The 24,780-nt window shown below is 44.3% G+C and overlaps 3 protein-coding genes across 11 annotated transcripts in view; 2 read left to right on the top strand and 1 right to left on the bottom strand.

Moving 5' to 3' along the window:
• The first annotated feature begins 3,247 nt into the window (after window positions 1–3,247).
• PLEK2 (pleckstrin 2) lies at window positions 3,248–14,408 on the top strand. Its single transcript, XM_074824430.1, has 9 exons — window positions 3,248–3,509; window positions 6,188–6,352; window positions 7,314–7,495; window positions 8,230–8,321; window positions 8,654–8,841; window positions 9,360–9,461; window positions 10,866–10,949; window positions 12,280–12,358; window positions 13,398–14,408. Exons 1-9 carry the CDS (start codon window positions 3,372–3,374, stop codon window positions 13,523–13,525), a joined length of 1,158 nt encoding a protein of 385 aa, XP_074680531.1. The 5' UTR covers window positions 3,248–3,371; the 3' UTR covers window positions 13,526–14,408.
• Window positions 14,409–14,463: 55 nt separating this feature from the next.
• On the bottom strand, window positions 14,464–19,765 carry LOC141923377 (galectin-related protein A-like). 4 transcript variants are annotated; one of them, XR_012623276.1, is made up of 6 exons: window positions 19,618–19,765; window positions 17,178–17,266; window positions 16,231–16,405; window positions 15,679–15,863; window positions 15,091–15,165; window positions 14,464–14,811 (listed from the first exon to the last, which is right to left on the bottom strand). XR_012623276.1 is itself a non-coding variant. In XM_074824428.1 (5 exons), the coding sequence occupies exons 1-4, from the start codon at window positions 19,639–19,641 to the stop codon at window positions 15,720–15,722; spliced, it is 432 nt and encodes a 143-aa protein (XP_074680529.1). In that variant the 5' UTR covers window positions 19,642–19,765; the 3' UTR covers window positions 14,464–15,165; window positions 15,679–15,719. The 4 variants fall into 4 exon arrangements, 3 of the variants coding, with proteins under 3 accessions (XP_074680529.1, XP_074680528.1, XP_074680530.1); XM_074824428.1 differs by having other exon boundaries at window positions 14,464–15,165; XM_074824427.1 differs by having other exon boundaries at window positions 14,464–15,165; window positions 15,713–15,863; window positions 19,618–19,763.
• Window positions 19,766–20,538: 773 nt separating this feature from the next.
• ZFYVE26 (zinc finger FYVE-type containing 26) overlaps window positions 20,539–24,780 on the top strand; it is a 51,756-nt gene continuing 47,514 nt past the window's right edge. For 5 of the 6 annotated variants that reach the window (XR_012623275.1, XM_074824422.1, XM_074824425.1 and 2 more), the window contains exons 1-4: window positions 20,539–20,712; window positions 21,169–21,381; window positions 23,416–23,494; window positions 24,320–24,409. Coding sequence is in view for 5 of the 6 variants with exons in the window: in XM_074824422.1 (XP_074680523.1) it covers window positions 21,191–21,381; window positions 23,416–23,494; window positions 24,320–24,409 (360 nt within the window). In the remaining variant the exon portion in view is untranslated. The remainder of the gene's footprint in view (window positions 20,713–21,168; window positions 21,382–23,415; window positions 23,495–24,319; window positions 24,410–24,780) is intronic. The other variant, XM_074824424.1, reaches the window with a different exon arrangement.

Raw genomic sequence — 24,780 nt, 5'->3', positions numbered from 1 at the left:
AAAACCCCCCAAACAGGGGTACCAGCTCAGTTCAGGCACACAGTCCAGTAACACACAGCCCAGTGTTCTGGTTTTGATGAGGGGAAATAGTGGCTGCTAAAGAAGGGGTGCCCTGCTTTCTTGGGGCTGTTGTGCTTTGTCTGTTTTTTAATGCAGTGACAATTCCTTGCTGTTTTCTTTCTGATTCTGGCCCTTGAGGTTTTTTTAGATGCAGTGGAGCTGGCACATTGTTCTTCATAGTGGAATCTGCACTTTGGTATTTAATTTCTGATATTTTTTTGTTCCAGTCTAGACTATTAACTGTTTTTAAACACTGCCACCTTTCTACAGTTAATTTTAAAAATGCCATCATGTCAGAATACTTTTGAACACTTGTCATCTTTCACTTTTATCTGGAAATGTTTCATCATTCTTTATTTTGATGTGGTTTGTTTTCATCTCATTTCATCCCTAATCCACTAAAGGAACTAAATATTTAATGATGTCCTACACTGGAGGGCAAAGTCCTAGCATCTTAAGAGGCTGCTTTGAAAAAGCTGGGTATATGTAATCCGCCGTGTGACGGGATGATACGCGATGGGTGTTGCAGAGCATGTGACAGGGGTTGCTCTTTGGGCAGGTTTCTTAATCAGCTGTTCGTGGCTTCTTGAGGGACTGACCTGGAGGTACCAGCAGCGTCTGTCAGGTCAGCCAGCTGAAATAGCACAGTCTGCACTCAGGGCTGGCTACTCCTGCCCTTCCCTCTAACCCTGAGTAGCGTCCTGTGGTCCTGGAGCCTGCAGCTGGCTCTTCCGGGCCATCCCAATGCAAATTCTATGGCATATAAAGTATTTGGGGTCACTTTGAATGGAAAAAAATGTAAAGCACTCAACTGTGCTTTGCTGTTAAAATACTGCACTGACATGTGGAAAACACTCTAAAATAGATCTGAGGAAACCGATAGTCTTCCCGTCAGTGAGTTTCAAGTCCTATAGAAGACTTGATATAGAGCTTCCTGGATTTATACAGATCGAAGCACGTCGTTTTCCAACAGGAGACCTCAGTGCCAGAACTTGCCTGCCCAGCACATACATGACTATGGCAGCCCAGACCTACTGACTCATTTTACACTGTATGACCCTGAAAGATCTGTTTACTCAGCCTCAGGGAGCAATATAGGGGCAGTTTGTTAGCCTTGATTAACTACAGAATGAGACGGGAAAGGGTGTGTGTGTATGATAAATATCCAAAGTACTGAAGAAATACTTTGAAGTATTGAAGAAAGTGAAGGCTCTAGATTAGAAAAAGTAGTTGGTACAGACCTGTTGTTTAATGATCAGCTACAGCAATGTTTGCTTCACCATTCACCAGCAGTTTGACAATAAAGTTCATTGTTGCTAATGGTAATTTTGCCAGGATCCTTCTGCAGGGTTGTGGGTGGTCTGCACGCTGGAGAAAAAAGAGCTCGCTCCTACCTTCAGCAAGGACTGGTTACGGTGCAATTCTGAGATCACTGTCTGAGCGAGAACCCCCTGCAAGCTTCTACCTGTCCTCACTAGCATGAAATTATCTCACCCACCTTGTTATAAACTGCCTGCAGTAACAAGCTGAACAATGTGAAGTCAAACTTCAAATACCAAACAGTGGAACGGTCTATTCCTGGTTATATAAAGAGTGCATGTCCAGGAAATGCATACAGCAGTAATGTCTCTTGTGTGCCCAGACTTAAGTTTTCTTCTTTTTTCTCAAGTTTAATTCTGACGTACAGAACATTGTGACCTGAAATTTATTTTCTTTTTTCTGCTGACTGCATCAGTTCTTTTCCCAAGATTCTGCTTCTGAGTACAACTTTTATTTATACATATATTTATGCATATGCACAGAGACAGAGATTATTTTTTAAATTAAAAGAAATATATTCAGTTCATTTCTGCTTTATTTTAAGGCCACAATAATATAAAAAAAATACAAAAAATTCCATTGAGATCTTTGAAAATACTGCATACCTACAGCAAAAAATACTCTTCTAGGTGTTCTGTTAAACTTACTGTACTTACTTTAGGTGGACTGAAGAACATACGTAACTGGGATATGACTTATGCAGCCGGTTGCCTCGTGGCTGCCTGCCTTTTCTGAAGTGGCAAAGGGAGTACAGTAGGAGCTACATAGGTAACTTCCATGCAGGCCGGCTGCTTTTGAAATCTCAGCCAGCACGCTTTCTCTTTACACAGCAATCGATTTTTCTAACTTCAAGTAGTGTTCAGTCGCCTATTGTATTTCTCATGATCTCTGCAGGACTGTGCTCTGGGTTGTCTCCAGTACATTGTCAGGTTTGAATTTTTGTTTTCTTACTCTTCCTTGCTAAAAGTTATAAAAAATAGTATAAAGATAAAGAAATAATTTTTTTGTTCCTTTTCCTCGGTACATGAAAGTATGACCAGTAATCTGATCTGGTGTGCAAAGATACTTGAGGCACTTTGTCTTACTGAACTCAGGACTCTCTTTTTACATAGCAAGGAATGCTTTTGTTTATTTGTTATACTCTACGTCGCATTTCTTATCACAGCCCCTAGTTCTGCCCACATGTATCACCTTAATTTTGTACAAGTCAGGGAATGCTAACAGTACAGCAAAGACTATTACTTCTGAACAGCAGCTCTGCCTGAAATACTCATACTGGTTTATTTCATCAGGACAAGATTTGATAAATCTATCAAACAGACTTATCATGGCCAAAGTCTTCAGAAATGCGATAAACACCTAAGGCAACAATTGTACTCTGTTTCAGAGGTGCTCAGGAGTTACAAGAGGTCACTGCGCAGTGTTCATTGATCAGACTGCTTTACTAAAAGCTTGAATAGTTGCTTACGTAGGGATTTAGGATATTAAGTTGAGAATTTTGGTTTATATGCCCAGAGGTCGCTGAAAGTAGAGTGGGCTTTTAGGTGCTTTGGGGCTTCTTCGGTAAAATAAATCTCTTAAAAGAAGAAATTCTTTTAAGGTTTGTAAAATTCTCCGTGTGGTCATAATATTTTATGCCGTTCTGATCTGTAGAACCCCTATAAGATGTGTTTAATAGACGAGAAATTTTAAGTGGTAGTCTGAAGTTTTGAGGGATGTGATTTTATAATTCTGCTTCTCCCTCCCATACAATACCTGATTTGTCATCATGTGGCTGCTTATGTTGGCCAACTCACTTGGTGGTGTTTTTTTTGCTATAGTAACTTCTGTGACATTCTTTTGAGATCTTTTTCCCTTTGTTTTACTTCCCAGAGGGCAGGTAATGTATCAGAGCCAGGTCACTGTTTAACTAATGTCTCATAGGTAGGAAGAGAGGGAGAAAAAAACAGGGGAGAGTGCGTCACGTTGGAGGAGGAGGGTAGCAAAGAAAAATGAGCTTTCTTAAATCGCGTGCAGAGGGACAGGCTGCCAGGGCTTGGGCGCTTCTCGGCGGGGCTCTGCTCTCTTCCCTGCTGGCCACGATGCAAGAAGCAGCTGGAGTCCTGAAGGAGGGCTTCCTCGTCAAACGGGTAAGTGTAAGTGCTCCGGGCCCCCTTCGTGCAGCTCTGCTCAGGCGGGGAAGGAGCCCCTGAGCAGGGATCGGATCGAGCCAGGGCTCTTGACACGGCAGCCCCTTGGGCGCTGGGTTTGAGGGGCTCCTGCCTGCTCCTGGGAAAGGAGCTCCTCCACGTTTGTGCAGATGCCTGCCGGGGGAGCTGCATGAACTGCAGATGTTCACTACCCTCCCTCGATTTTCCCCGATTGGCATTTACCCAGAGGAAAGTGAATCAGCTATCAGGATTACTCACGTATCAAAGATGGTATGTCTGCACCTAGGGTGCACCTCTGCAAAGAGCACATAAAAAACTACCTGGCAAATGGCAATGTGGCAGCAGTGGAAGCAGCCATGGGAGGATGGAGAAATGAAATATGTTTTGACAGTTTTTTAAGATAGTTTGTGCCTTCTTTAGTGACCCAGCTGAGCAGGGTTTCCCATTTCATATGAGAGCATGGAGGACAGAGTATCCCTTTTGAAGGGGATCAGAGCAATTCAATTGTAGAAATGTGTTTGAAATAACTTCTTTCTTCCACATTCATTAAGCTGCACTGGAAGAAAATGTTAGCCAAAATGTGGAGAAAAGAGCTGAAAGATGGTGTCACAGATTTCAGCCTTTCCAATACTTCTCCATATAGGACCAAGTTAGTCAAGGACAGTCTTTGGACAGCCTGGGACATAAGAGGGCAATTTAGCAAGGGGCATAAGCTTCTTTTAGTACCAAGACCCTGTCTCAATGATTAATATGGCCCTTGACTGCACATGAAATATGTGATTCAAAGGTTTGTTCAGAGGTTTGCCACGCCTTGGGAAATGCTTTTCTACAGTACGTGGCAGTGCTTCTGGTGCTAACATGAAGGTAATCATGGTCAGGAGCTCTCCTTGCAGGGCTCCTGGCAGGCCAGCCAGCCACTGGCCACGTGAAGCCGTGCTCTGCACAGAGAAGGGCTGCACGGTCCGAGCTGTTCCTCATCCTCCCTTCTGCAGCGAGGGCAGAGCAAGCCCAGCTCCTGCTCTCCTCTCTGGGCTTTATTTTGTGGCTCTTAAGTGACTACTGAATTCAAGATGGGAAGCCAAGGCACCGAGTGTGTGAGAGGAATAGGGTATCAGCAGCACACTGAGCTGTAGCTGCCAGCAGTCTGAACAACATTACAGAGATACACAGTTGGATAGGAAGGAGACCTCAAAGAAGGTGACTAAAGAAAACTGAGGGAGAAGGGAACAAGGGATCCAGAGGAAAAAGTGAGGAAGGAGTGGGATCAGGTAAAGAAAACAGCTTTCTTAAGAAGGGAGCAGAAGCAAGGTGATGATATAAATGCATTATAAATGATTGAATTACATATTGTAACATATTATAAATATAAAGTAAATGTGTGGAAGTCAGGTAATGACAAAGAAAAAAAGGTAAGGCAACCTCCTGACAAAAGAAGAGATCTCCAAGACCGAAAGAAAAGAACCATAGCAAAGAACATAACTCTCAGGAAAAATGGCCAAGGGACTTTACAACAGATGGAAAAAAACACTGGAGAAGGCAAAGGGAAGGAGCAAACAATCCCAAGTTAGATGAATTGTGTTTAGTATAGAGTAGAAGACATTAGATCTAAGAGCCCTGGACTCATTACCCCACCTTTTCTTGGAAATTGCTGGTTTTCCCCTTTACTCATAGAGAATTAATGAGCTTTGATTCCTGCCACAACCGGACATTGCATGTTCCTTTCTTCTAGCTTTGCCCACCCTCTCCCAGGTATCAGAGCTTCCTCTAGCCAGAGCTTTGCCTGCCAGCTGTAAGGCTCCATCACCTGTAGGCATGCAAGTCAGCTCCTCACACCGAAGCTTGACCTGACACTGTCAGACAGAACCGAGTCTGCCAGTACCAGCCCTCACTGGGTTTGCTCTCCTGTACAGCTGAACTAAAGAGAGCTGGGGGCTGTTTACAGAAGGGAAAGAAGAGGTTTTGTCTGTATTCTGGTATAACCCAGGAGGCATTCAACAGCAGCCTTTGTCTGGTCTTTTGACATTAAAAAATGTATTTCCTTTACGGTAAACCATAGCACAGGGAATGTTTTAGCCCGGGAGATTAGAGGCAGGTAGGATAGAAACAAACCACTCATTAGTAGTAAGAGGGGATGTAAGGAAAAGCCAATTCACCCAGCAAAGAGGTCTCAAGACCACTTGGCACCTACAGCCACATCAAAATGACAAAGAACAAAACACATCGAACACCACGCGGGGTCACCAGAGAGGAGGAGTTTGTCTCCAAGAGCCCTCACACATTTCAGATTTAGCCCTGTTCCTGCCCGGTGCTGTCAGTGGGTAGGTGTGCACCCAAATGACAGCTCTTTGAGATAATTCATGTGAGCTTTTGCAAGAAACAATTCTTGCCAGCAAAGATGTCCTAGCTGGAGAAAGAGCAAAGCACCTTTTATTGCTCCGTGATTTTATAGTGATGGAGCTGTGCTATTTTGTTACTGAAAATATGTATTTCAGGGAGAACAGGACTCATCATTACTACTTGTGTTTCTTTTCATACAGTGCCCTATTAGTTTATGGTATTTTTACCCCCCCAAAAAAAAAAAAAAAAAAAAAAAAGAAAATACAGTAATTTCTTAATGCTTGTGTTAAAGTTATCTGTGTGGATTTCTTCCCCTCTAGGGACATATTGTTCGTAACTGGAAAGTGAGATGGTTCGTTCTGCTTCAAGATAAGCTGCTGTATTACAAAATTGAAGGAGGCAAGAAGGAGCCTTCTCCAAAGGGCAGGATCCTTTTGGATGGCTGCACTATTACTTGTCCATGCCTGGAATATGAGAACAGACCGGTACGACTGGAAAAATGTATCCCTTCTCAATGACACTCACTTTCTAACTCCTCCCCTAGCCTTTTCCTCTTCTCCTGACTTCTTTGATTACTGCAACCCTATCACTGGGGCGTTTCCAGAATTAGTCCCAGCCAAAAGCAAGCTGCCAATAGCAACGTAACCAGGACAAGCAATGAACCCCCTCATTGTGTTTTTGCTCTTCCCTGTACCCAAATCTGAGTTACAGCCATTAACAACCACCCCGACCCCCCACAGACACACACACAGAGTGGGAAGAATAAATGCAAATGCATCAGCCCAACAGTGCGTGGAGAGATGACATGGACAGCTCAATAAAATCTGAGGAGGATGGGAAAAAAGGAAAACTTATATATGAAATTTAAACCCTGGCTGTATCCATGGGATGCCAGGTCAGAATCCCTTTTCCTTCACCAGTGGGACATTGCTGCTGTGGAAAGGTTCCAGCAGGAGGGGTCTGGAAGGGAAAGTGCCTCCTGTGCTTCTCTGCTCACCCGTGGGCAGACTTCCTCTGAGTAGGGCCAGAAGGGAAATGACTCTGGAAGTTGCTGACTATTTCAGTGCTTCTCATGGCAGAAAGAGCCTAGTGAGAGTTTGTAGTTGTTGAGAAACTAGAGATCTGGATGTGAAAAGCTTCATAGTCAGCAGCACACTCCTATGTAATCCAGTATCTGGGTGGTCTGCTCCCTTCTAAGTACCATAAGCTCCATGTGTGCAAACCATGGTTGCAACTAAAAACCCATGGATTGAGGTGGGGGGAGAAGAAAAAAAAAAAAACAGAGTTGTGCCCACCATCCTTCTGGCCAAGAATTGCTTTGTACTGCTCAGGTGAGGTGCCATATCAGACTTATTTGTGTCATTCGGGCCAGTGCTAAAAGAAGCAAAACGCAAGTGGAGGACAATAGCTAAATGATGTTATTGCTTTGCACTTCTTTCTCCACAGCTACTTATCAAACTAAAGACAAAAACCAATACAGACTATTTCCTTGAATGTTGCTCCAGGGAGGAGCGAGACTCCTGGGCTTTGGACATCACTGGAGCTATTCATGCTGGTCACCCAGTACAGGTACAAGAGCTTCACAGAATGAAGAACTCTTTCAAACTGCTAGAGAATATCAGCCTCCAGTAAGTGCACATGGTTTCTCCTTCTGCTATTGCTGTAGTTTGCAAAGAACCTGAGCTGATAAATGGGAAGGGTCAAGGGAAGCTCCTCTGCACAGATCTGGTCCTGTGTGGCCAGGGGCCTCTAAGCTGGTTGCTCTGCCCTGGATTTGCACATACTTTTGCCAGGGCACAGGAATGCACTTTTTCCTGACCATCATTTTTTGGGAGTATGTGGGTTCTGCACAGGCACCTCACGGCTGTCTTGAAGACCTCCCTAGTCAGCTGCAAAGGTTCTCACTGGGGAGGTGTATTACCTTGGAAGATGTAATGTCATGGAAAGGCTGAGCTATGACATTGTTCATGCTATGTTGGTGAGTTTTCAAAGCTGGTAGCTGGAATCCAGACTAGGATTTTTAGGGTGCATCATGTTAAAAAAGAGGAAACAGAGAACCGATTAAGAAATAGAAAAATGACTAATTTGATTTGTGTTGAGAAGGTAAATGGAGGCTGACTATAGCTCAGTTTGAAGTGCTTTAAATTGCAAGATACTTTGTAAGGTATCTTGTTTAGTGCTGCTATCAGGAGAATAAAGTTTTCCTATACCGTACTCTAGGACAAAACTTCTGGGGGAGTATCTAGGCTGTTTCCCATGTTTATGTTGGTAATCATGAGGACATCCCAGGCACTGACAGAAGTATGTGGAAATTTCTGCCTGTCTTTCTATTCTACTAACGTTGTCCTGTGCTCTTTTACAGCCACATAGTGGAGAGAATGTGTGACAGCAGTACTGGAATCAAGCGGACCCGCAACTTGGAGCAAGGCAACAGATACAAAGAGACCTTCACAGGTACACCTACTGCAAGCAGAGAGCTTCCTCACATCTGTCACGCCACACCGCAGAGACAAGGGAGCTACTGTACTGCCTTCATGGTGGGATCACTTGTAGCCCAGTGAAAAGTAGTGGGGCAGCCAAGCTCTCCAACACCTTTCTCTCTAGCTCTTTGAATATACGGAAGCACATGCAGGCCCCACACTTTTGGTCAACGTTGCACTTCATTAACACTCTTTGTGATGGTGCCAAAATGTTTCAGCAAATGAAGACCTGTGTGGCAGGAGACCACTTGTCTCACATTGGAAGAGCTCATTATCTTGGTATGAGAGCTGCCTTTCTCCCTGCAGGTTCTGCCCTGGTGGACTGGCTCATCTCCAATAGCTTTGCTGTGTCACGGTTCGAGGCCGTCACCTTGGCATCCATGCTGATGGAGGAGAACTTCATCAAGCCTGTGGGAGCCCGCAGCACTGAGGCCACACGCTACAGTGACCTCTCTGAGCAGTTCCTTGACGACTCCACCGCGCTGTACATGTTTGTAAGCGATGCAGCTGCTAACAGGCACCTCCTCTGCCCCTCGTGACACGCTTGATTTGGGGCAGTGGTAACCAGGACACACACAGCATGCAACCAAAGGCAAAATATGCAGGCTATAAAAGCAAACACAGAAGGAGCAGCTCTAGGCTTTTAGTAGCATTAACGCTTGCACTTCTGCTGGAGACAAATAACTACATGGATATGGAGGGATCTACAAATTACATAATTAGGCATTAAAAGGGGTGTGTCCCTCGAGTGCAGTGCTGTGTCTGCATTTAACGGAGGCCGTGCTGTAGTTATGCTAAAACTCAAGGCCACAGTGCGTGTATAGGCTTTACAGCTGCAATCTGTTGCTTATAAATCTCGGGCCTACAAAGCTGAGCAGCAGGGCTACAGAGTACAATTTACTTGGGCAATATGAGGTAAAAACAGCTCAAGGAAAATAAAATGCAGAACTTTGTACTTAAAAGTGTGTTTAGATTAAAAAGAAAAGTGGAACCATCTTTTCCCTATTTGCAGGCTGAGAGCAGTAAGAAAAATACCAGTTCCAAGGAAGAGCTACAATTTAACATCTCTGAATTAAGAGGCACAATTGTGAAGCAAGGGTTCTTAGTCAAACAGGTAAATACAGTTTTTGAACCTTCACTGTGAAGCAAGAAAAATGACAGCTCTTAGGGCTTCCTAGAGAATAAATGTGGTTTATACAAGCATGGCTGGAGAGCTGTGGCCAGCAGAGCTAACTTGCCTGTTAGTACTACTTACAGAGATCATGTGGTGAAGAGTATCTAGTAATAAAGAAGTGAGCTATGGAACTTGTTGCTTAGGCAGGATTAATTGGATATTCTGTATATATTGAGTGTATACAGAAAGGTATAAAATAGTATCAAAACTGAAAGTCCCACATAAACTCCAAATCCCACCAGAGGTGTTACGTTCACTTCCAAGCAGATCCACTGTTCCTCTGGTTTAACCTATCCCATTGGGTCGTGTGAGCAGCTATGGCATTCTGCTGGCCACAGACAAATGTCAAAGCTGAGTAGATTGACTTTTGCATGAAGTGGACATTTACCTGTGGACAGTCACTCATGTCCACATGGATGCTCTGGTGGTGTTGAGGCTTGTTTTCTTTGGGCACAATTACCTGCCAGCGGTAATTATTTACAGGATCCCACCCTAAGTCTGCAAGACTTAGCTTCTGACCCTTGCTACAAACAAAATGAGGATTAATCATGCTGTTTCAAAGCATATCTCAGGCACCTGCAGAAGGAACCCTACCTGCACCACATGGCCACATTTCTACTCTGGAGCTTTCTACCCTCAGCTGCAATTTTAGTGTTGTGCAAACTGGGTCATCAGATGCTCCCCAACCTTCCCTCCTCCAGCTGCCAGGGTGCAGTGTGAGTTGGTGGGGCACTGGCTGTCGGGAGCTGCTGGGGATCCCCATGGGGCTGGCAGGGCAGCCCCCATCACCACAGGGCACTCGAGCTGCCCAGGAGCCTCTCCCCATGGTCAGCAGCAGTAAGGGGCAGCCCCCAGCGGCCCCAGGCCAAGGCTGGCCCTGAGCCCCAGCACCAAACCTCCAGGAGGGGGGAAGCTCTCAGGGCCCAGCACGGGCTTGCAGTGCTGTCCTACACTGTCAGCAGCTGAGAAGGCTGGGGGCAAAAGAGTGAAGAGCTGAAAAAGGACTTGACATAATCCCTTCAGAGCATGCACAGCATGGGTTTTTAATCCAAGACACGTATTTAATCTAAAATTAAGAGCAGGAATCAGGGGTATAATCACTTAGTCCTGTCATTCTGCTTTCTTAGTTCTCAGCACAAGGAAGGGAGAGAAGAAGGAAACATCAATGTATGAAGGATGTTAAGAAGAAAATCATGGGAGTTACTAAGATGTCAGAAAAGATTTTTCTGTTGGCTCCAGAACCTCTTTTTTCAGTACCTGCTTAGGTCTCCCCTACAGCCTGCAGGAAAATGGCCATTTCAGGAGGTATTTACTGGTGGTAACTTTAATTCTTCTGTTTTGCAGGGGCACAAGAGGAAAAACTGGAAGGTGAGGAGATTTGTTTTGAGAGCTGATCCTGCTTTTTTGCACTACTATGACCCCACTAAGGTACGTGAGTGGGGAGTTACTACCCTGGTCAGACAGTGGAATAGGCTGCCCAGGGAGGTGGTGGAGTCACCATCCCTGGATGTGTTTAAGGGTCGTTTGGATGTGGTGTTGGGGGATATGGTGTAGGGGAGAACTTTGTAGAGTAGGGCTGATCGTTGGACTCGATGATCCCAAGGGTCTTTTCCAACCTGAATGATTCTGTGATTCTGTGATACCTGCAGAAATCCTCTTACAGACCTAAACATTATAATGAAAATACAATTATGCTGTAAATATTTCTCTCACCCAAATCTCCTTCTGGGTTCCTCTGTCCATTTCCTGGGGAATAAGACCTCTCTGGCCTTACCCTGGGAGGTTGTCCTTGTAGTATTTTCTATCCCTGCATCTTCCCTCCTGTCTTTTCCCCAGTGAGATTACTTTTCCTTAGCTAAGGGGCAGCAGTCTTCTTGGGACTGCTCTTTTGCTGTACCCACACAGTATGGGGCCATGCTCCTGCAGGGATTCTTCCTGGGCTGTGATCATTCTGAACCGACATCCCACCAAGTGAGGGTCATACTGCTACTGAGATTTTTTTACGTTCTTATTCCAACATTGAATAGGTCTCCTTGATGCCAAAGTATTTATAGGAATTTCTGCTACTCAGTTTTAAACTTGCTCAGGGAATAGTAGAATTTATCTTCATGGATACAATAATCAATGTGAGCAACCCAGAAGGGCATGTGGATCCATCAGATGCATACGGTATCACAAAGCCCAACAGGTTGCTAAAAGAACACGTATAGAAATGCTTTATGTGACTGTTAAAGAAAACACAAACAACACAACAGTGAAAAGAGCTTATGAAGCTGGTTCATTTTTTGTTGCCTATTTCTTTTTGCACTGCAACTTGCCCTTGTGATGCTATAAACAAAAACTGCAGAACCTGAAAATCAGACAAGAAAGCCAGCCTACTAGTGAAAACAGTCAAATTTTTCCCATACAGTCTCAGTGAAAAGCAGCAAGCTGAAAACTTGCAGAAATATATATATTTTATTTAATATGGGTGTTATTGATAAGACTATACATAAATTTGAAATGTGATTGTTAGTCTACCCTTGTGCTTTTAATTGATTTCCACCATTCCCAGCTACATCAGAGAAATATCTGAGACTGAAACAACATAGTAATGCGTTTAATTACATGTCCTAATTGACTTCTCTTGTGACATGGATGTTTTATATCTGGAAAGACTGCATTACATCTCCACCTTCATAAAAATAATTGATGTGCTCTGAGAATTATTCCAATGATGGTATTTTCCAGATAAGCCTCATTTCCTTTCTCTTTGCAGGAAGAAAACAGGCCAGTAGGTGGATTTTCTCTCCGTGGCTGTCTTGTCTCAGCTCTGGAGGACAACGGAGTCCCAGCAGGTAAGCGTGAGCCTCTAAACTTTCATACATACATATTTATGCCATAACAATACAGTCTTTGGGTGTGGGTTTGTGTGTATGGCTGTCTATATGCACAAGTGGGCTGGCTTTTCCTCTCCCCCTGCAAGCAAGGGAAGAGGCATATCATAAAAAATCCCCGTACTGCTGGGTTGTCCATATCAGAAGGGATTTTTTTAGAGTTATTTTCACTTATCTTGGGTGTTCCCTTTTTTATGCACTTTTCTCAGTCAGATGACCTCTGAGACAGTCCTAAAACACTGATTAATATTCAAGAGTTAACAGACAAAGAGGAAACACCTTCTTTTTGGATATTGTTTAACGCAAAATCTTGAGGCATCCCCTAATGCTGTCCCTTTTCTGTGTGTCCTCTCTACTTATGCTATGACCTTTTCCTTTTTATCTGCTAGAACCCAAATGTAGGGGAGACATAAAGACAGCAATACAAACAACAGTTCTGCTAGTCAATATGCTTAGCTTAGGCATTTGTCTAGAATGTCAGCCTCACAGATAAGTGTTTCTGCTGTTAAAGCAATCTATTTTATGCCAGTAAGCACAATGTGTGGATCTCGAATAGGGAGCATCTTTCTAAAGACAAAAGACAGGGTCTGAAAAAGATACTGTCTAGGATTGGGGGGGCATGATGAACAATAGAACTCCTTGCTAAGAGGAACCTGAAGGTGGGCAGGAGCCAATCTAGTCTACTGCACAAGGCGGTAGGGAGTTCATCCTTCCATTGTATAACTCAAGTAAGATTCCCCATTTAAAAGGCAGGTATTTTATATATGATGGATAGTACACAGTAGTTCATACAGTCTATGTGAGGGGTGCTGTACTACATCTTTATTTTGCAGAAGGGAAATCAAAGACACAAGAGCTTTAGATGTCTTATCCATAATGAAATGGAAAGGTCTGATACCCTAATTCACTAAATTAATATTCTTCCCTATGAAGCTTCATATCTGCCACAAAGCATTTCCCTGTGCACCTTCCTGATCTGTCATATCTTTTTTCTCTGCAGGAGTGAAGGGCAATGTGCAAGGAAACCTCTTCAAAATCATCACCAAAAAAGACATTCATTATTACATCCAGGCCAGCTCCAAGGCAGAGCGAGCACAGTGGATTGAGGCAATCAAACCACTGACATGAGTAAGATGGACTCCATGCCAAATGACAAGTCACATTTGTGACCAAGTTTCCTGCTCTCATTGTCTGGGAGTGTTGTTTTTCCCTTAGGTAGTCTATTTTTTTATTCGTATCGCCATAGTGCCTAGCAATTCCTGGCAGACCAGCATCCTAGGTGCCTAGAAGTCATATAGGCCCAGAATAATTCCCCACCAAGAACTTACCACCTAACCAGGAGACAAAAGACAACAGGTTGATACAGAGAAACGGGGCTTTACAAAGAAACAGTGAGATGTAATATTCCAAGATGGAAGAAATGAATTCTCTTGTACAAGTATTCAATCTACATCTGACAGATCCAGGTTGTGCTTTATCCTAAAGCAGAAGTGTCTTGCTCCTTTTCCCTTTATAAAGGGTCTCATAAAACTTAGTTAAGACTGACTGAATTAAAGTCATGAAAGGTCCTGGTGTCCGAGACTGCCATTCTTGGTATACCACAAGGGTCTTGTGCTAAACCACAACCCAGCTGCCAGGATAATCACTATTGCAAAACAAACCAGGGGTCTGTCTGTCCATCCATCTGCTCTACCATTTGGCTCTCTGTTAGGCTGGAAAGGACCAGAGGATCCTCCTCTCTAGCATATAGATTATTCTTGTGCTGGTAATGGCCCATAGCAGTAGAGGATCCTGCGCATCAAATCAGAACAGTGGCAGTTATTCCAGATAATTGCTGGTGCTGAATATATTGGAAGAAATCACTCAGCCATAAAAGCAAGACTTTTCCTCCTGATTATCACCATAAGTCTGTTTATGTGGAGCACCATTGGGACTGAGAACTCTAATAGCAGTTCTGACTATTGCTTTTTCTACTTTAAGCCATTAAATTTTCCATTATTTGTCTAGTAAACTTGACTTTGATATCATTAAATATAAAAAAAAGTTCAGTGCATTTGAATCTCCTGTGCTTTTTAGACATGACTTTTTAATCAGAGTTTGAGGATATGAAAATAATGGTTTCATACACTGTAAATTTTAATTTATATAGAAACTGAGACATTCTCCACAACACCAGAGGGTAGAATGGCATGTATGAAATGACTGAAACACCCGACCAGCCTGCTGATATACTATTTTCATAAAATTTCTCATGTTATCTGAGTACCTTTATCTGCCAGCCAGACTCTGCAGAGCCTCCAAAAGCCCTCTGAAGACAGCATGCTATATATCTTCACTGAAGTCACAGAGGAATTTGACAGCTCTCTATCCAATGAACCACTTCTTTGCAGATTTTTTGTTCTCCAAGGTATGTACTGAAAAAAAAAGTATCTTCATCTAGAGATTTTCCCCTTCATCCTGTCTTAAAACCAACCAATCATAACAGAGCCAAAGGCAGCAGCTGTGATATATGCTCATATATGTATTAGAATAGCCATGTACTTAGGACTTTTTTCTAAATCTACAGCAATGAAATAACATCACAACACTCACATGCATTCAAATATTTAACAGAGCTGGTAAAGAATTTTGCCAGCAAAGATGCAGTTTTAATTAGATACAAGAATGGGCAATGCAGTTTCAGCTACAGATACCATTTCCTAGGGCTGGTCCAGAGAAGACTGTGAAATCCACAGCTGTTGAAACCTTTCAATTCACGAGAACGCTACCTGCAAGAGACAAGGGATGCTGGTAAGGCATTTATTACTCTGTACTGGGAAACGCAGATGCCTTTGTGCTGACTGAGCAGAGCTTCCAGGAAAAGCAATTCCCTCCTGATAACGTGAGCCTTGCTGGGGCCCACCGGACTCCTTTATTCACTTATAAGAAAATCTGCTTCTCTTTTCTTAGTCCCACCACCTGCATACTGCCCAGTTCTAGTCACAAGGGTCACAGCCACCCCATCGCAGAGGACTGAGCTCTGCCAGCTGTCATGCCTGGGGGGTTAGGGGACCATGAGATACTGCATAGCATCATAAATCTTGCAGTATGGGAGGCCAAAAGAGTATCACAGCAAAGGCTCTCTGATTTACCTGGACCACTCATAGCTCTGCAATTGCTGAGTGTATATAAGAAAAAAAGGGTATATTTCAAACACATCAGCAAATTAAAAAGATACGGTTTCCACTCTCCAGAACCAGCCAGGGGAAAAGATAAAACATTTGTCAGACAGGAGAAAGTACATTTGCCTCTGTCCCCTGGTGTTATTGTGGACACCTTTTTTTCAAGCCACTTTGGTAAGCTTGATGTCCCCTGAGATCTGCAAAGCTTTCACCAAGTTCAGGGGCTGAATGCGGTGAGTGAAGTCACAGAGCTGCCGTCCATCAAGCAAGACTCGTATTTGCTGGTGTTCACATAAAAGCTCCATCTGCAATGGAAAAGGACAGGGGAGGGTGTTAGAGAACACCAGCAGAGTTGATTTTACCAGTATGGACTTAGAACCCCATGTGATGGGGATAGCGAAGCACAAAGTCTACCAGTTCTTCTGAAATGCCCGTAATAAATAACCTACCCTCTGCTGAGATGATAATGTAAAGCTCCTTATAGCGAGTTCTTTCACTAAGACTAGAGAAAGGAATGGATCTCTCCCATTAGGGCTTGAGCTGTTGCTCTCTGTGCCATACTAGTCTAGTTAACTAGCAGTGTCAATAGTTAGCTATTTGTGGTCATATATGTAGCCTTCAGCCTTTCTCCCCTCCTTTTCTCCACCCTAGCCATAGTACCCCAAAAATTACCTTAAACGTGTCGCCTGCTGTAAATGGGAAGTAGGGAATGGTCTTCTCTTCTCTTCCCCATTTCCCAGCAATTCGTGCATTTCGGGTGATGGATTTGTCACTAAAGTTAACTGTAAATAACAGCCCAACATCTCGGTTTGCATCCACTGGATCACAGAGCAGAGTCACTGAAAAGCTGGAAAAACAATTAAATGACTGGGACTTTCATAAATGTGAAAGGACATGGTGAACACGGCAGATGCGTATAAAGACTAGAGACAGACGTTGATTTCTTGTCAGACTGAAACACAAGACTTCTACAGGCTTAGAAGCTGCAGAAAGGGATGAGAACAGGCTGGTCTTTGTTTCTCCTCCAGTTTCCAGTAGGATGCTAGTGACTTTTGATGTTGCTTCCCCTCTCTTGTGACTGAAATCAAACCTACATTTGTGCATGAGCCAATGCTAATTTGGGTCCTAAAAGAGGTTATGGCAAACTCTTCACCAGTGGAAGCACTGGAGTTGATCGCTGTAGATGCAGAAAAGTGTAATGATAAGTATAGTTGCTGTCATCCAGATTAAACACAGCAATGAACCTGCACCTCCTGTGCCAGAACCATTGGTTTTTAAATGGTGTTGCTTCCAGCCCCCAGCAGCCAACCATGATGCAGGTTCAGAATTGCACCTCTTCCTGGAGGAGAAATGCCACCTGTGTGCCCCCTCCGGTTCACATTAGATAAGGACAAGGAGTAGAAAATCCTGACAGGGCCGTCAGAAAGGTTGAACAGTGGATTTTTTCTTTGTCTTTTAATCTTAATCTAAGAGCAGGAAAATTAAATAAAGCCATAAAAGATAAATCTGTTTGACTTTCTTCCTCCAAAGAGCACAGACCCTCAAGAAATCTTTTCAATTTAGAAGACAGGTAGGAGCATGTATGACAAGATGACACCCCCACTAGCCTTTTCACCTACCTCTTGGGGTTGGAGTGCACCATTCCTATGACTGTGAGTTTCATGGCTGGTCTCAGGCCACCTTTAATTTCACCAATATACTGCTCCACCTGCAGGGAACAGTGAAAATGTGCTGCAGTAGGTCGTGCTGTGGGTAAACCAGCTTTAACAGCTGCCTTGGTCACCTCATATAACTTGATTTTATTTTTACATGTACAAAAAAAAAAAAAGAACTTAAAAATATTTCCAGCCTAAAGTACTTCTTGCACTTTTGGTACAAATTCTGTCAGTTCTGGTATCTGAGATGAGCGAGAGGGCCGCCATAACCACATGACCAGTAACGAGGTGCTGGCTGCCCAACAGGACTGCCAGCTCCGGTGGGCAGTTTCTGACCAAAACTGCGTCAGTGAGATGAGCGGCTGCTGTCGGTGCTTTGTCTGACAGATGTGGTGACCGAAGACCCTGATGGCATGCCTCAGGTGGCTCTGGCAACAGCCACCACTGACCTCGGGTGACTGATGCCACTCCCCAAGACCAGAGCAGGTGCTGCAAGCGCTACAGTGACCCACATACCTCACGAGTGACAGAACCCAGCGAGCTGACACACCTGGGACGAGCCGGTGACAGCTGCTATCGTCTGACGACACAATAAATCTGGTTGCAGCGTTCCATGCAGCAGATCAAAAGCTTTGTGGCAGCATGATGCAGAGCACAGACTCTGTGTGAACTTACTCTGCCAGCTCAAATTCGTTAACAGATTTCGGTAGGCTAACTTGACACCAGCAGGCGTTACACTGCGCCAGGTCCTCTGCCATAAGAGCACAAAGCCAGCATAGATGCTGCCCTGCCACTGCATGTTGACAGAAACGCAACCATGTTCTCACAGCTGATCCCAGTCACGCCTGTCTCCATCATCTTTTCAAAGTCAGAAAATGGCTTCTCGGTGGATCTACTTTTGTCCCATTCACAAAGACCTGTAGTTGCAATCTCCACCCAAAGATCAGAGCTACATTTACTGCTCCAAGTAATCCCCCAACATCTTCAGTGGTCAGTGGAGAAACTAATACAGGCAATGGCTGACACAGAAAAATAAAAGAGAGAGGTTGGAAACAAGGGATAGGGATGTTTTGAGACTTCAGTTTCAGAAACTGCTTTAAAATGTAAATGCCAGAGTACTACACTGTAGCATGTAATCATTCCCTATGCAGATTCACTTACAAAGAAGCTGCTATAAAACACTAAGCATTATTAGCAATTTGTGTAACACTGATAATATTCCAAGGCAGTGCACAGCAGACCCTATTTTAGATAAAAAGTGCTTTATCATTCCAGTGTTCCAAGGTAAAAATTCAGACATTTTTTGCTAGAAGACCTGCTCAATATTTGTGTGGTTTAGTATTTTGACTACAAGAAGCACTACATCAGCATGGAAACCCATAGACTTCTGTTCACAGCAAATGGGCTTCCATTCAAGTGTAAGTTGCTACAGGTATTTCATATGTATTTTTCAATTTTGGAAAATGTAAGCAATGTTAGATTTTTAAATTATTGAATGCCAGCTTTTTTAATGGAAACACAAATTCAAGATGAAAAATGTTTTGCCTATACTCCATTTCCTAATTTAAGTTTATTAGTTATATCTTCTGCTAAGATGACCTTAAACAATTTATTTTCCCACCTTGATATTTATATTGAGCCACCTTTACAGCCTCACAGATGTATTAATAAACCTCTAATTCCTAACAAGGCCAGTATTGGAAGAAATGAATTAAAAAGTACCTTCAAAAATGACAGCACTACTGCTGATTGTTAATAATGTACATTTACCCTTGCAGAAGTGGGGAGGTGACTCTAACGGATATGTTTTGAACTTTGTAACAAAAGAAAAGCATCAGTCACCTGAGATGTCTTACATGAGGAAGTAGCTCCAAGAAAGGAGTCTGACTGTAAGGAGATACTTTACACTGGATAAAGCAATTAGAGAGTGGGTAACAAGCATAAAAGATCCCAGGCTAAATGAACTTCATCCTCATACAGGTCCTGTGTCCAACTAAAGCTCCTTCTTTGCCTACACAAGAAACAAGATACAAAATAATACCCCAAGTTGAAAGTGCACCTTGAGAAACTGTTTGTGCAGAGCAGCACCGCAGTAAGCACCATCATTAAAGGCACAGGGAATTAGAACTGAATAGATCAACAACAACCACATGGTTTCAACACTTACACCTGGTCCAGGATGGCTGAAGTAAGCTCAGAGGCATGTCTACCCACACGCCATTTCTCTGCCAACATTGAGTTGACAGTACAGGTGAAAAATACTCAAGATGCCATCGGAAGTAATGGTACAAATTCCTGCAGCATCTTACGTGGTTTATTGGTGGGTCCCAGCACGCGCACATGGATATAGCCCCCTTCCCATATTTTCTGTTCAGGAGCCCTGGGGGCTCACTCGGTCACTTACTTTGGGACACCTCTCCTCTGTCATCACTGCTGTGTCTCTTACACTTGCCTCCGTTGCAGCAGTCCCCGGAGTAGTTTTTATTTTGTGTGTCAGGACAAAACCAAACAAAAAGCCCGGAATAAAGGGAGGATGGGGGGGGGCTTATCTCTGCCAAACAGCGGCTGGACACCACCCAGCCAAGCAGCTGAGTCACGGCCCTCCGCGCCTCTTCCCACCCGGGGAAGCTCACAAATAATACGGCCCAGGGAGGGTGCGAGGGCAGGGGAACTGCAAGGGTGAGCAGGCCCCTGCCGCACAGCAGTGCCTGGCGAGCCAGTGTCTGTATCTGCATCTATACCTACACATTTTGATAGAGGGGTTTCAAATTATGCATGTATGTGCATAACATACTGTATTTTACATATAAATAACACATCATTTATTTATTTTGATACCGTTTCTGTCCTTTCTTAAAGGGGTAAATATATATATAATTTGAATCCCTATATAAACCTATGGATTGAGGTACACATATAGGATTACACACATATACTAGGGGTAAATATACACACACGTATATACCCCTATACGAACACCTCTATGTATGTGTGCCTATCGGTGTGTACAACACACGTACACATAGCCTCCCCGTGAGAGGCGGCTCTCAGGCCGGCGGCCAGCGGTGACCCCCGCCGCCTCCCAGCCCCGCCGGTTCCGGGGCCAGCGGCACGCCCAGGGGCGGTCCCACCGCGCGCCAGGGGGCGGTGCTTCGGGCGGAAGCCAATCAGAACCACGAGAGGCCCGAGCAGGGGGCGGAGCTGGCGTGTGGTAGGAGAAGGCCGCGGGGCGTGGCGGTGGGCGGAGCGGGAATGGGCGTGGTTAGCGGGGAGGGCGGGGCTTGCACTGCCCGGGTTCTTGCTGCGGCGTCAGGCGCCCCAAAGAAAAATGGCGGGTTATTTACATTCGGCCCCAGCTCGGCCAATGGGCGGGCGCGTGCCCGCCCGGCGGCGCGGTCGGCTGAGGCGGCGCCCAAGATGGCGGCGGCGGGGGGAGGTGGTGCCGGGGCGGTGCAGTAGAGCCCAGTGTCGCCGGGGTGGCCGCGTCCTGCCCCGCCAGGTAATGCAGGCTGCGCCAGGTCGGGCCCCGGGGGCCGCCGAGTCGAGCCGGGCCGCACCTTGCGGAGGAGGGCGAGGCCGCGGGCGGGTGCTCGGCAGAACGCGCGGCCCGGGGAGAGTGGCCGCCGCCGCCTCCAGAGACCCCCTCTCCGCGGGGACGGGCGGCCCAAGGGCTCCGGCGGCGGTGGGCAGCGGCGGGAGCATCCCGCGGGGCTGGGCTCCCCCGCGCCACGCACCCGCGGCGGGGCGGTCGTGGCCGAGCGGCACCCGCGCTGTCAGCCCGCGGTGCTTGTTGGCGCCCTACCCCCCTGCCCCTGTGGGAGGAAACCCCCGAGGCCTGGCCTTGGCCCTCCCCTGTCCGTGCCCGGGCCGCGCTGTCAGTGCGAAGAAGAAATCCGGGATGGTGCCCCGGAGCGCCCTTACGGCATCTGCCTTCGCGTGTGTCACCCTGCCCCAGGTCACCTGCTCGTCCCGGGAAGATGCAGTGTGTTGGAAATGAAGAAGCGGTCTCTCTAGAGCAGCTCTTCGGGTTTTTCTGCGAGTGTGTACGGCATGGAGACTGGGAGCTTGCGCAGGCCTGTGTGCCCCAGCTGAGCCAGTGGCACGGGGATGGCACTGAGAAGGTGGAAGCGATTCTCCAGGCTCTGGTAGCTTGTCCCATGGCAGTAAGGTAAGTAAGGTACTGGTTTGGTTTAGCAGGCTTGAGTGTGAAATGAGGAGGAGCAATCGGTTTACTGGTGACTGTGGGAGACCGGCAGAATCTGGCAAATAGCACTTACTTCGGTGCATCTTGGATGTGTCTAGATGTGCTATACCTGAACGTTGACATCTTATCACTGCCCAAGCACTAATCAGGCTGCCCAGCCCCCTATAATGAGCTGTGTTCATTTATGCAGTTAACATGGTGATTGATACAAGTTTAAAACTATTTGGAAGCATTTCAGAACTGATTTTGCTAGATTTTACTGGAGGAGAAGGAGTATCTCCTGAAATTACATTCCTTTTACAGTGAGCTTTGGTTAATTTAGAAATGTGTTCTGGTTTTGTCACGGATAGAGTTAATTTTCTTCCTAGTAGCTGGTACAGTGCTGTGTTCTGGATTCAGTGTGAGAATAATGTTGATAACACACTGATGCTTTAGTTGTGCTAAGTAGCAGTTACCATAAGTTAAGGATTTTTTCAGTTTCCTGTGCTCTGCCAGCGAGCAGGTGCACAAGAAGCTGGGAGGGAGCATGGCCAGGAGAGCTGACCCAAACTAACCAAAGGGATATTCCATACCATAGAATGTCACACCCAGTATAGAAACTGGGGGGGGTTGGCCAGGAGGGGCCGATGGCTGCTCAGGGACTGGCTGGGCATCGGTCAGCGGGTGGTGAGCAATTGCATTGGGCATCACTTGTCTTTCTTGGGTTTTATTTCTCTCAATTATGTTCCTTTTCATTACTATTATTATTATTATTATATTTTAGTTTAGTTATTAAATCATTCTTATCTCAAACCAAGAGTTTTACTTTTTTTTTTGATTTTCTTCCCCATCCTGCTGGGAGCAGGGGGAGGAGTGAGTGAGCGGCTGCCTCGTTCTTAGCTGCTGGCTGGGGTTAAACCACAACAAAATAGAACCACCAAGATCAGCACTGTAATTATTTAAAATGGTCTCTTGTTTCCAGCTCTTGAAAGACCTTCCAATTTCTAAAAATTTCAAATAATGCTATTTATTTCTTATTTCTCTCACACTGGATTCTAAAAGAGTATTGATTTTACTCAATCCTAGTTAGTTTTGGTCCCTTGCTTTTCAGGTAGGTGCATATGAAGGGTGACTTTTTAGCACTTCAGGGAACATTAGTATTCCCCCTCTCCAAGCAGATGATCATACTTCACATTAAAATCTGTGTAACGTTTTGGTAAAGGTTCTAAGAAACAGTTTACACTGACAGTAGTTAAAGGAGTCTGGAAGATGTGCATGTGGTTAGATGAATATTGCTAATGGCTATGTGAGACACAGCATTTTTGATCTTTTTATCTTTGATAGTTGAGCTATCGCATCTAAAGGCTTTAGTTAACAGTGCTGAGGTTTTTAAAGGCCAATAAACTATCTTGGGCTTTTTCCTAGTCCATTTGACAGTACTGAATATGTTCCCTAACTGTGTAGGTTTTGGAATGTGTGTATAAGGACTGGAGCACATGAAAAGCTAATGGAAATTAAAAGTATTCTGTGTTTAATTAGTACGTTACTTCACTTGTAGTTTGGACATAGAGCTGCACTTGTGCTGCTGTGACCTAAAACTTATTTTAATTTTTTGGGTAGAACTAGATAGAACAGGAAATAGCAGTGTTTGGCAAGTGGTCAGATTTCAAAGAAATCTGCTGAAGTACTCAAAGAGGGCTATACAGACTGAACTTTAGACCAGAAATGGAACTTTTGTTTTTGAAGCAAAGAACTATGGCAGTAGTGTTAGTATTTGGCAGATCTAAAAGCAGTTACTTGCACAGCAGAAATCATTGAGTTAATGTGTAAGTAGTACCAATATTCTGGTTTTTCTGCATTCTCTTCCCGTCTGACTTGTCTTCAGCTATTTAGTCATCTTTGTTTTTATCTTACACAAAGAAATATAAAAATCAAAATGCCCTCTGACAGTGTTTTCCTGGATCTTAGAGATGGAAATGACCTTGTATAATCCAGTGTATGTGCTTGTTGCTTTTGTAGATGGGGACAGAATTCTAGCCCATGGAGAACTGCGTGGCTTTGGCTTCTTGTGCTGGAAAAATGGCTTGCCAGGAATCAGGTACAGAAACATCTAGCTGACTTCCAAGTGCAACTTAGAGCTCTGACTTTTAGGTGACTTCCAAGTGCAAAATGTCTGCCTAGTTGCTTATTTAAATGATAGACTTTCCCATGTTTCAGGGAATTAAGTTCTCAAGGTAGCTGGAAAGGTGCACTGGTTTTGCTTTTAACAAACTTGTCAAAAAACAACTGTTAATCTCCACACTGGAGAGAAAAATAAATTGGGAACAGAAGTTGGCTTTTTATCATTAAGCATATCTGTAAATGGAAAACATGAGAGTATCAACTTATGCATTTGTGTAGCACCTTTCTTACATTAAAGAAGAAATAGCTCAGGCATCACACAATTCACACAATTCTTTATAAGCTTTAGATGGTGAGGGATGTGCTTGCTGTATTGCTGTTTCCAGACAGACAGGTGCAGTATGTTTCATGAGTAAAGGAGGAACTAGTCTTTTTCCTCTTTTTTTTAATTGGTACACTGGGATGTGTGATCATACTTTTTTTTTAATTCATTTGTCCTTGTCACTACTTAGACTTGCATTTTTTCTTTATATTCTGAGGAAAGATGTCTCTAATTGATGGGATCGTAATTCCTGACAAAGAGACACTCTGTTTCCAAATGTATAGATAAATGGAATCCAGTGGTGTGGGAGCAGAACCTAATTGTGGAATAGCCTTTAATTGAGAATTGAGTATCTTCAGAGAGATATTTCAGTCTGTCTCAAAATGTTGAGGAAATAGCTAAAATGAGGTTTATAAGGTAATGTAAATAAATAAAAGCTTTATTGGCTAATGTCTTTCCCATTCTCTGATATTGTTTCAGAAAACTGTTCCAGTTGTTCTTCAGAGAGAAACTGAATTTTTATTGTTCTTGGAAGAACTACAGAAAGATGTCCCTGAGGAAGTCCTAAAGGTGAGCTACTTAGTATGCCCTACTTCTTCTTGTTATGCAGAATGTCCAACTTTATCAGGTTTTGGGATCAAAGTTAATGCTTTCTGCTAACTGGACTGCCTGAGATGCTAATGTGTTACTAATCTTCTAGGCAACTGAAAGAGACTGTAATTCAGATTCCTTTCTGAAGTTAATCCAATGTGCCTGCAAGTGATTTCTCTGGCTAGAGAGGAGGCTGTAGACAGGCAGGGAACAAGCTTTTCTACATGGTCTTTCTAACACACTTCAGTCCTGACTGCAACTAGTTGCCACAGTCTTGTATCTATAGACACCTTTAGTAATCATAAAGCTAAAACCCACCTTGAGACACAATAAACCACAGTCAGCAGAAA

This window comes from Strix aluco, chromosome 4, assembly GCF_031877795.1.
Source record: "Strix aluco isolate bStrAlu1 chromosome 4, bStrAlu1.hap1, whole genome shotgun sequence".
Taxonomy (NCBI): Eukaryota; Metazoa; Chordata; class Aves; order Strigiformes; family Strigidae; genus Strix; species Strix aluco.
The sequence above is the reverse complement of the archived record's forward strand: the minus strand, read 5'-3'. Positions and strand labels throughout refer to the sequence as shown.

Bases quoted from the DNA above. Each gene is read 5' to 3' on its own strand.
- LOC141923377 (XM_074824428.1), bottom strand. From the start codon at position 19,641: ATGACAGAGGAGAGGTGTCCCAAA. The intron at 16,406-17,177 runs GTAGGTGAAAAG...TTGTTTTTCCAG, and splicing joins GTGCACTCCAACCCCAAGAG to CTTTTCAGTGACTCTGCTCT. The intron at 15,864-16,230 runs GTAATTTTTGGG...TTTCCATTGCAG, and splicing joins CAGCAGGCGACACGTTTAAG to ATGGAGCTTTTATGTGAACA.
- PLEK2 (XM_074824430.1), top strand. From the start codon at position 3,372: ATGAGCTTTCTTAAATCGCGTGCAGAGGGACAGGCTGCCAGGGCTTGG. The intron at 7,496-8,229 runs GTAAGTGCACAT...GCTCTTTTACAG, and splicing joins CTAGAGAATATCAGCCTCCA to CCACATAGTGGAGAGAATGT. The intron at 8,842-9,359 runs GTAAGCGATGCA...CCCTATTTGCAG, and splicing joins CCACCGCGCTGTACATGTTT to GCTGAGAGCAGTAAGAAAAA.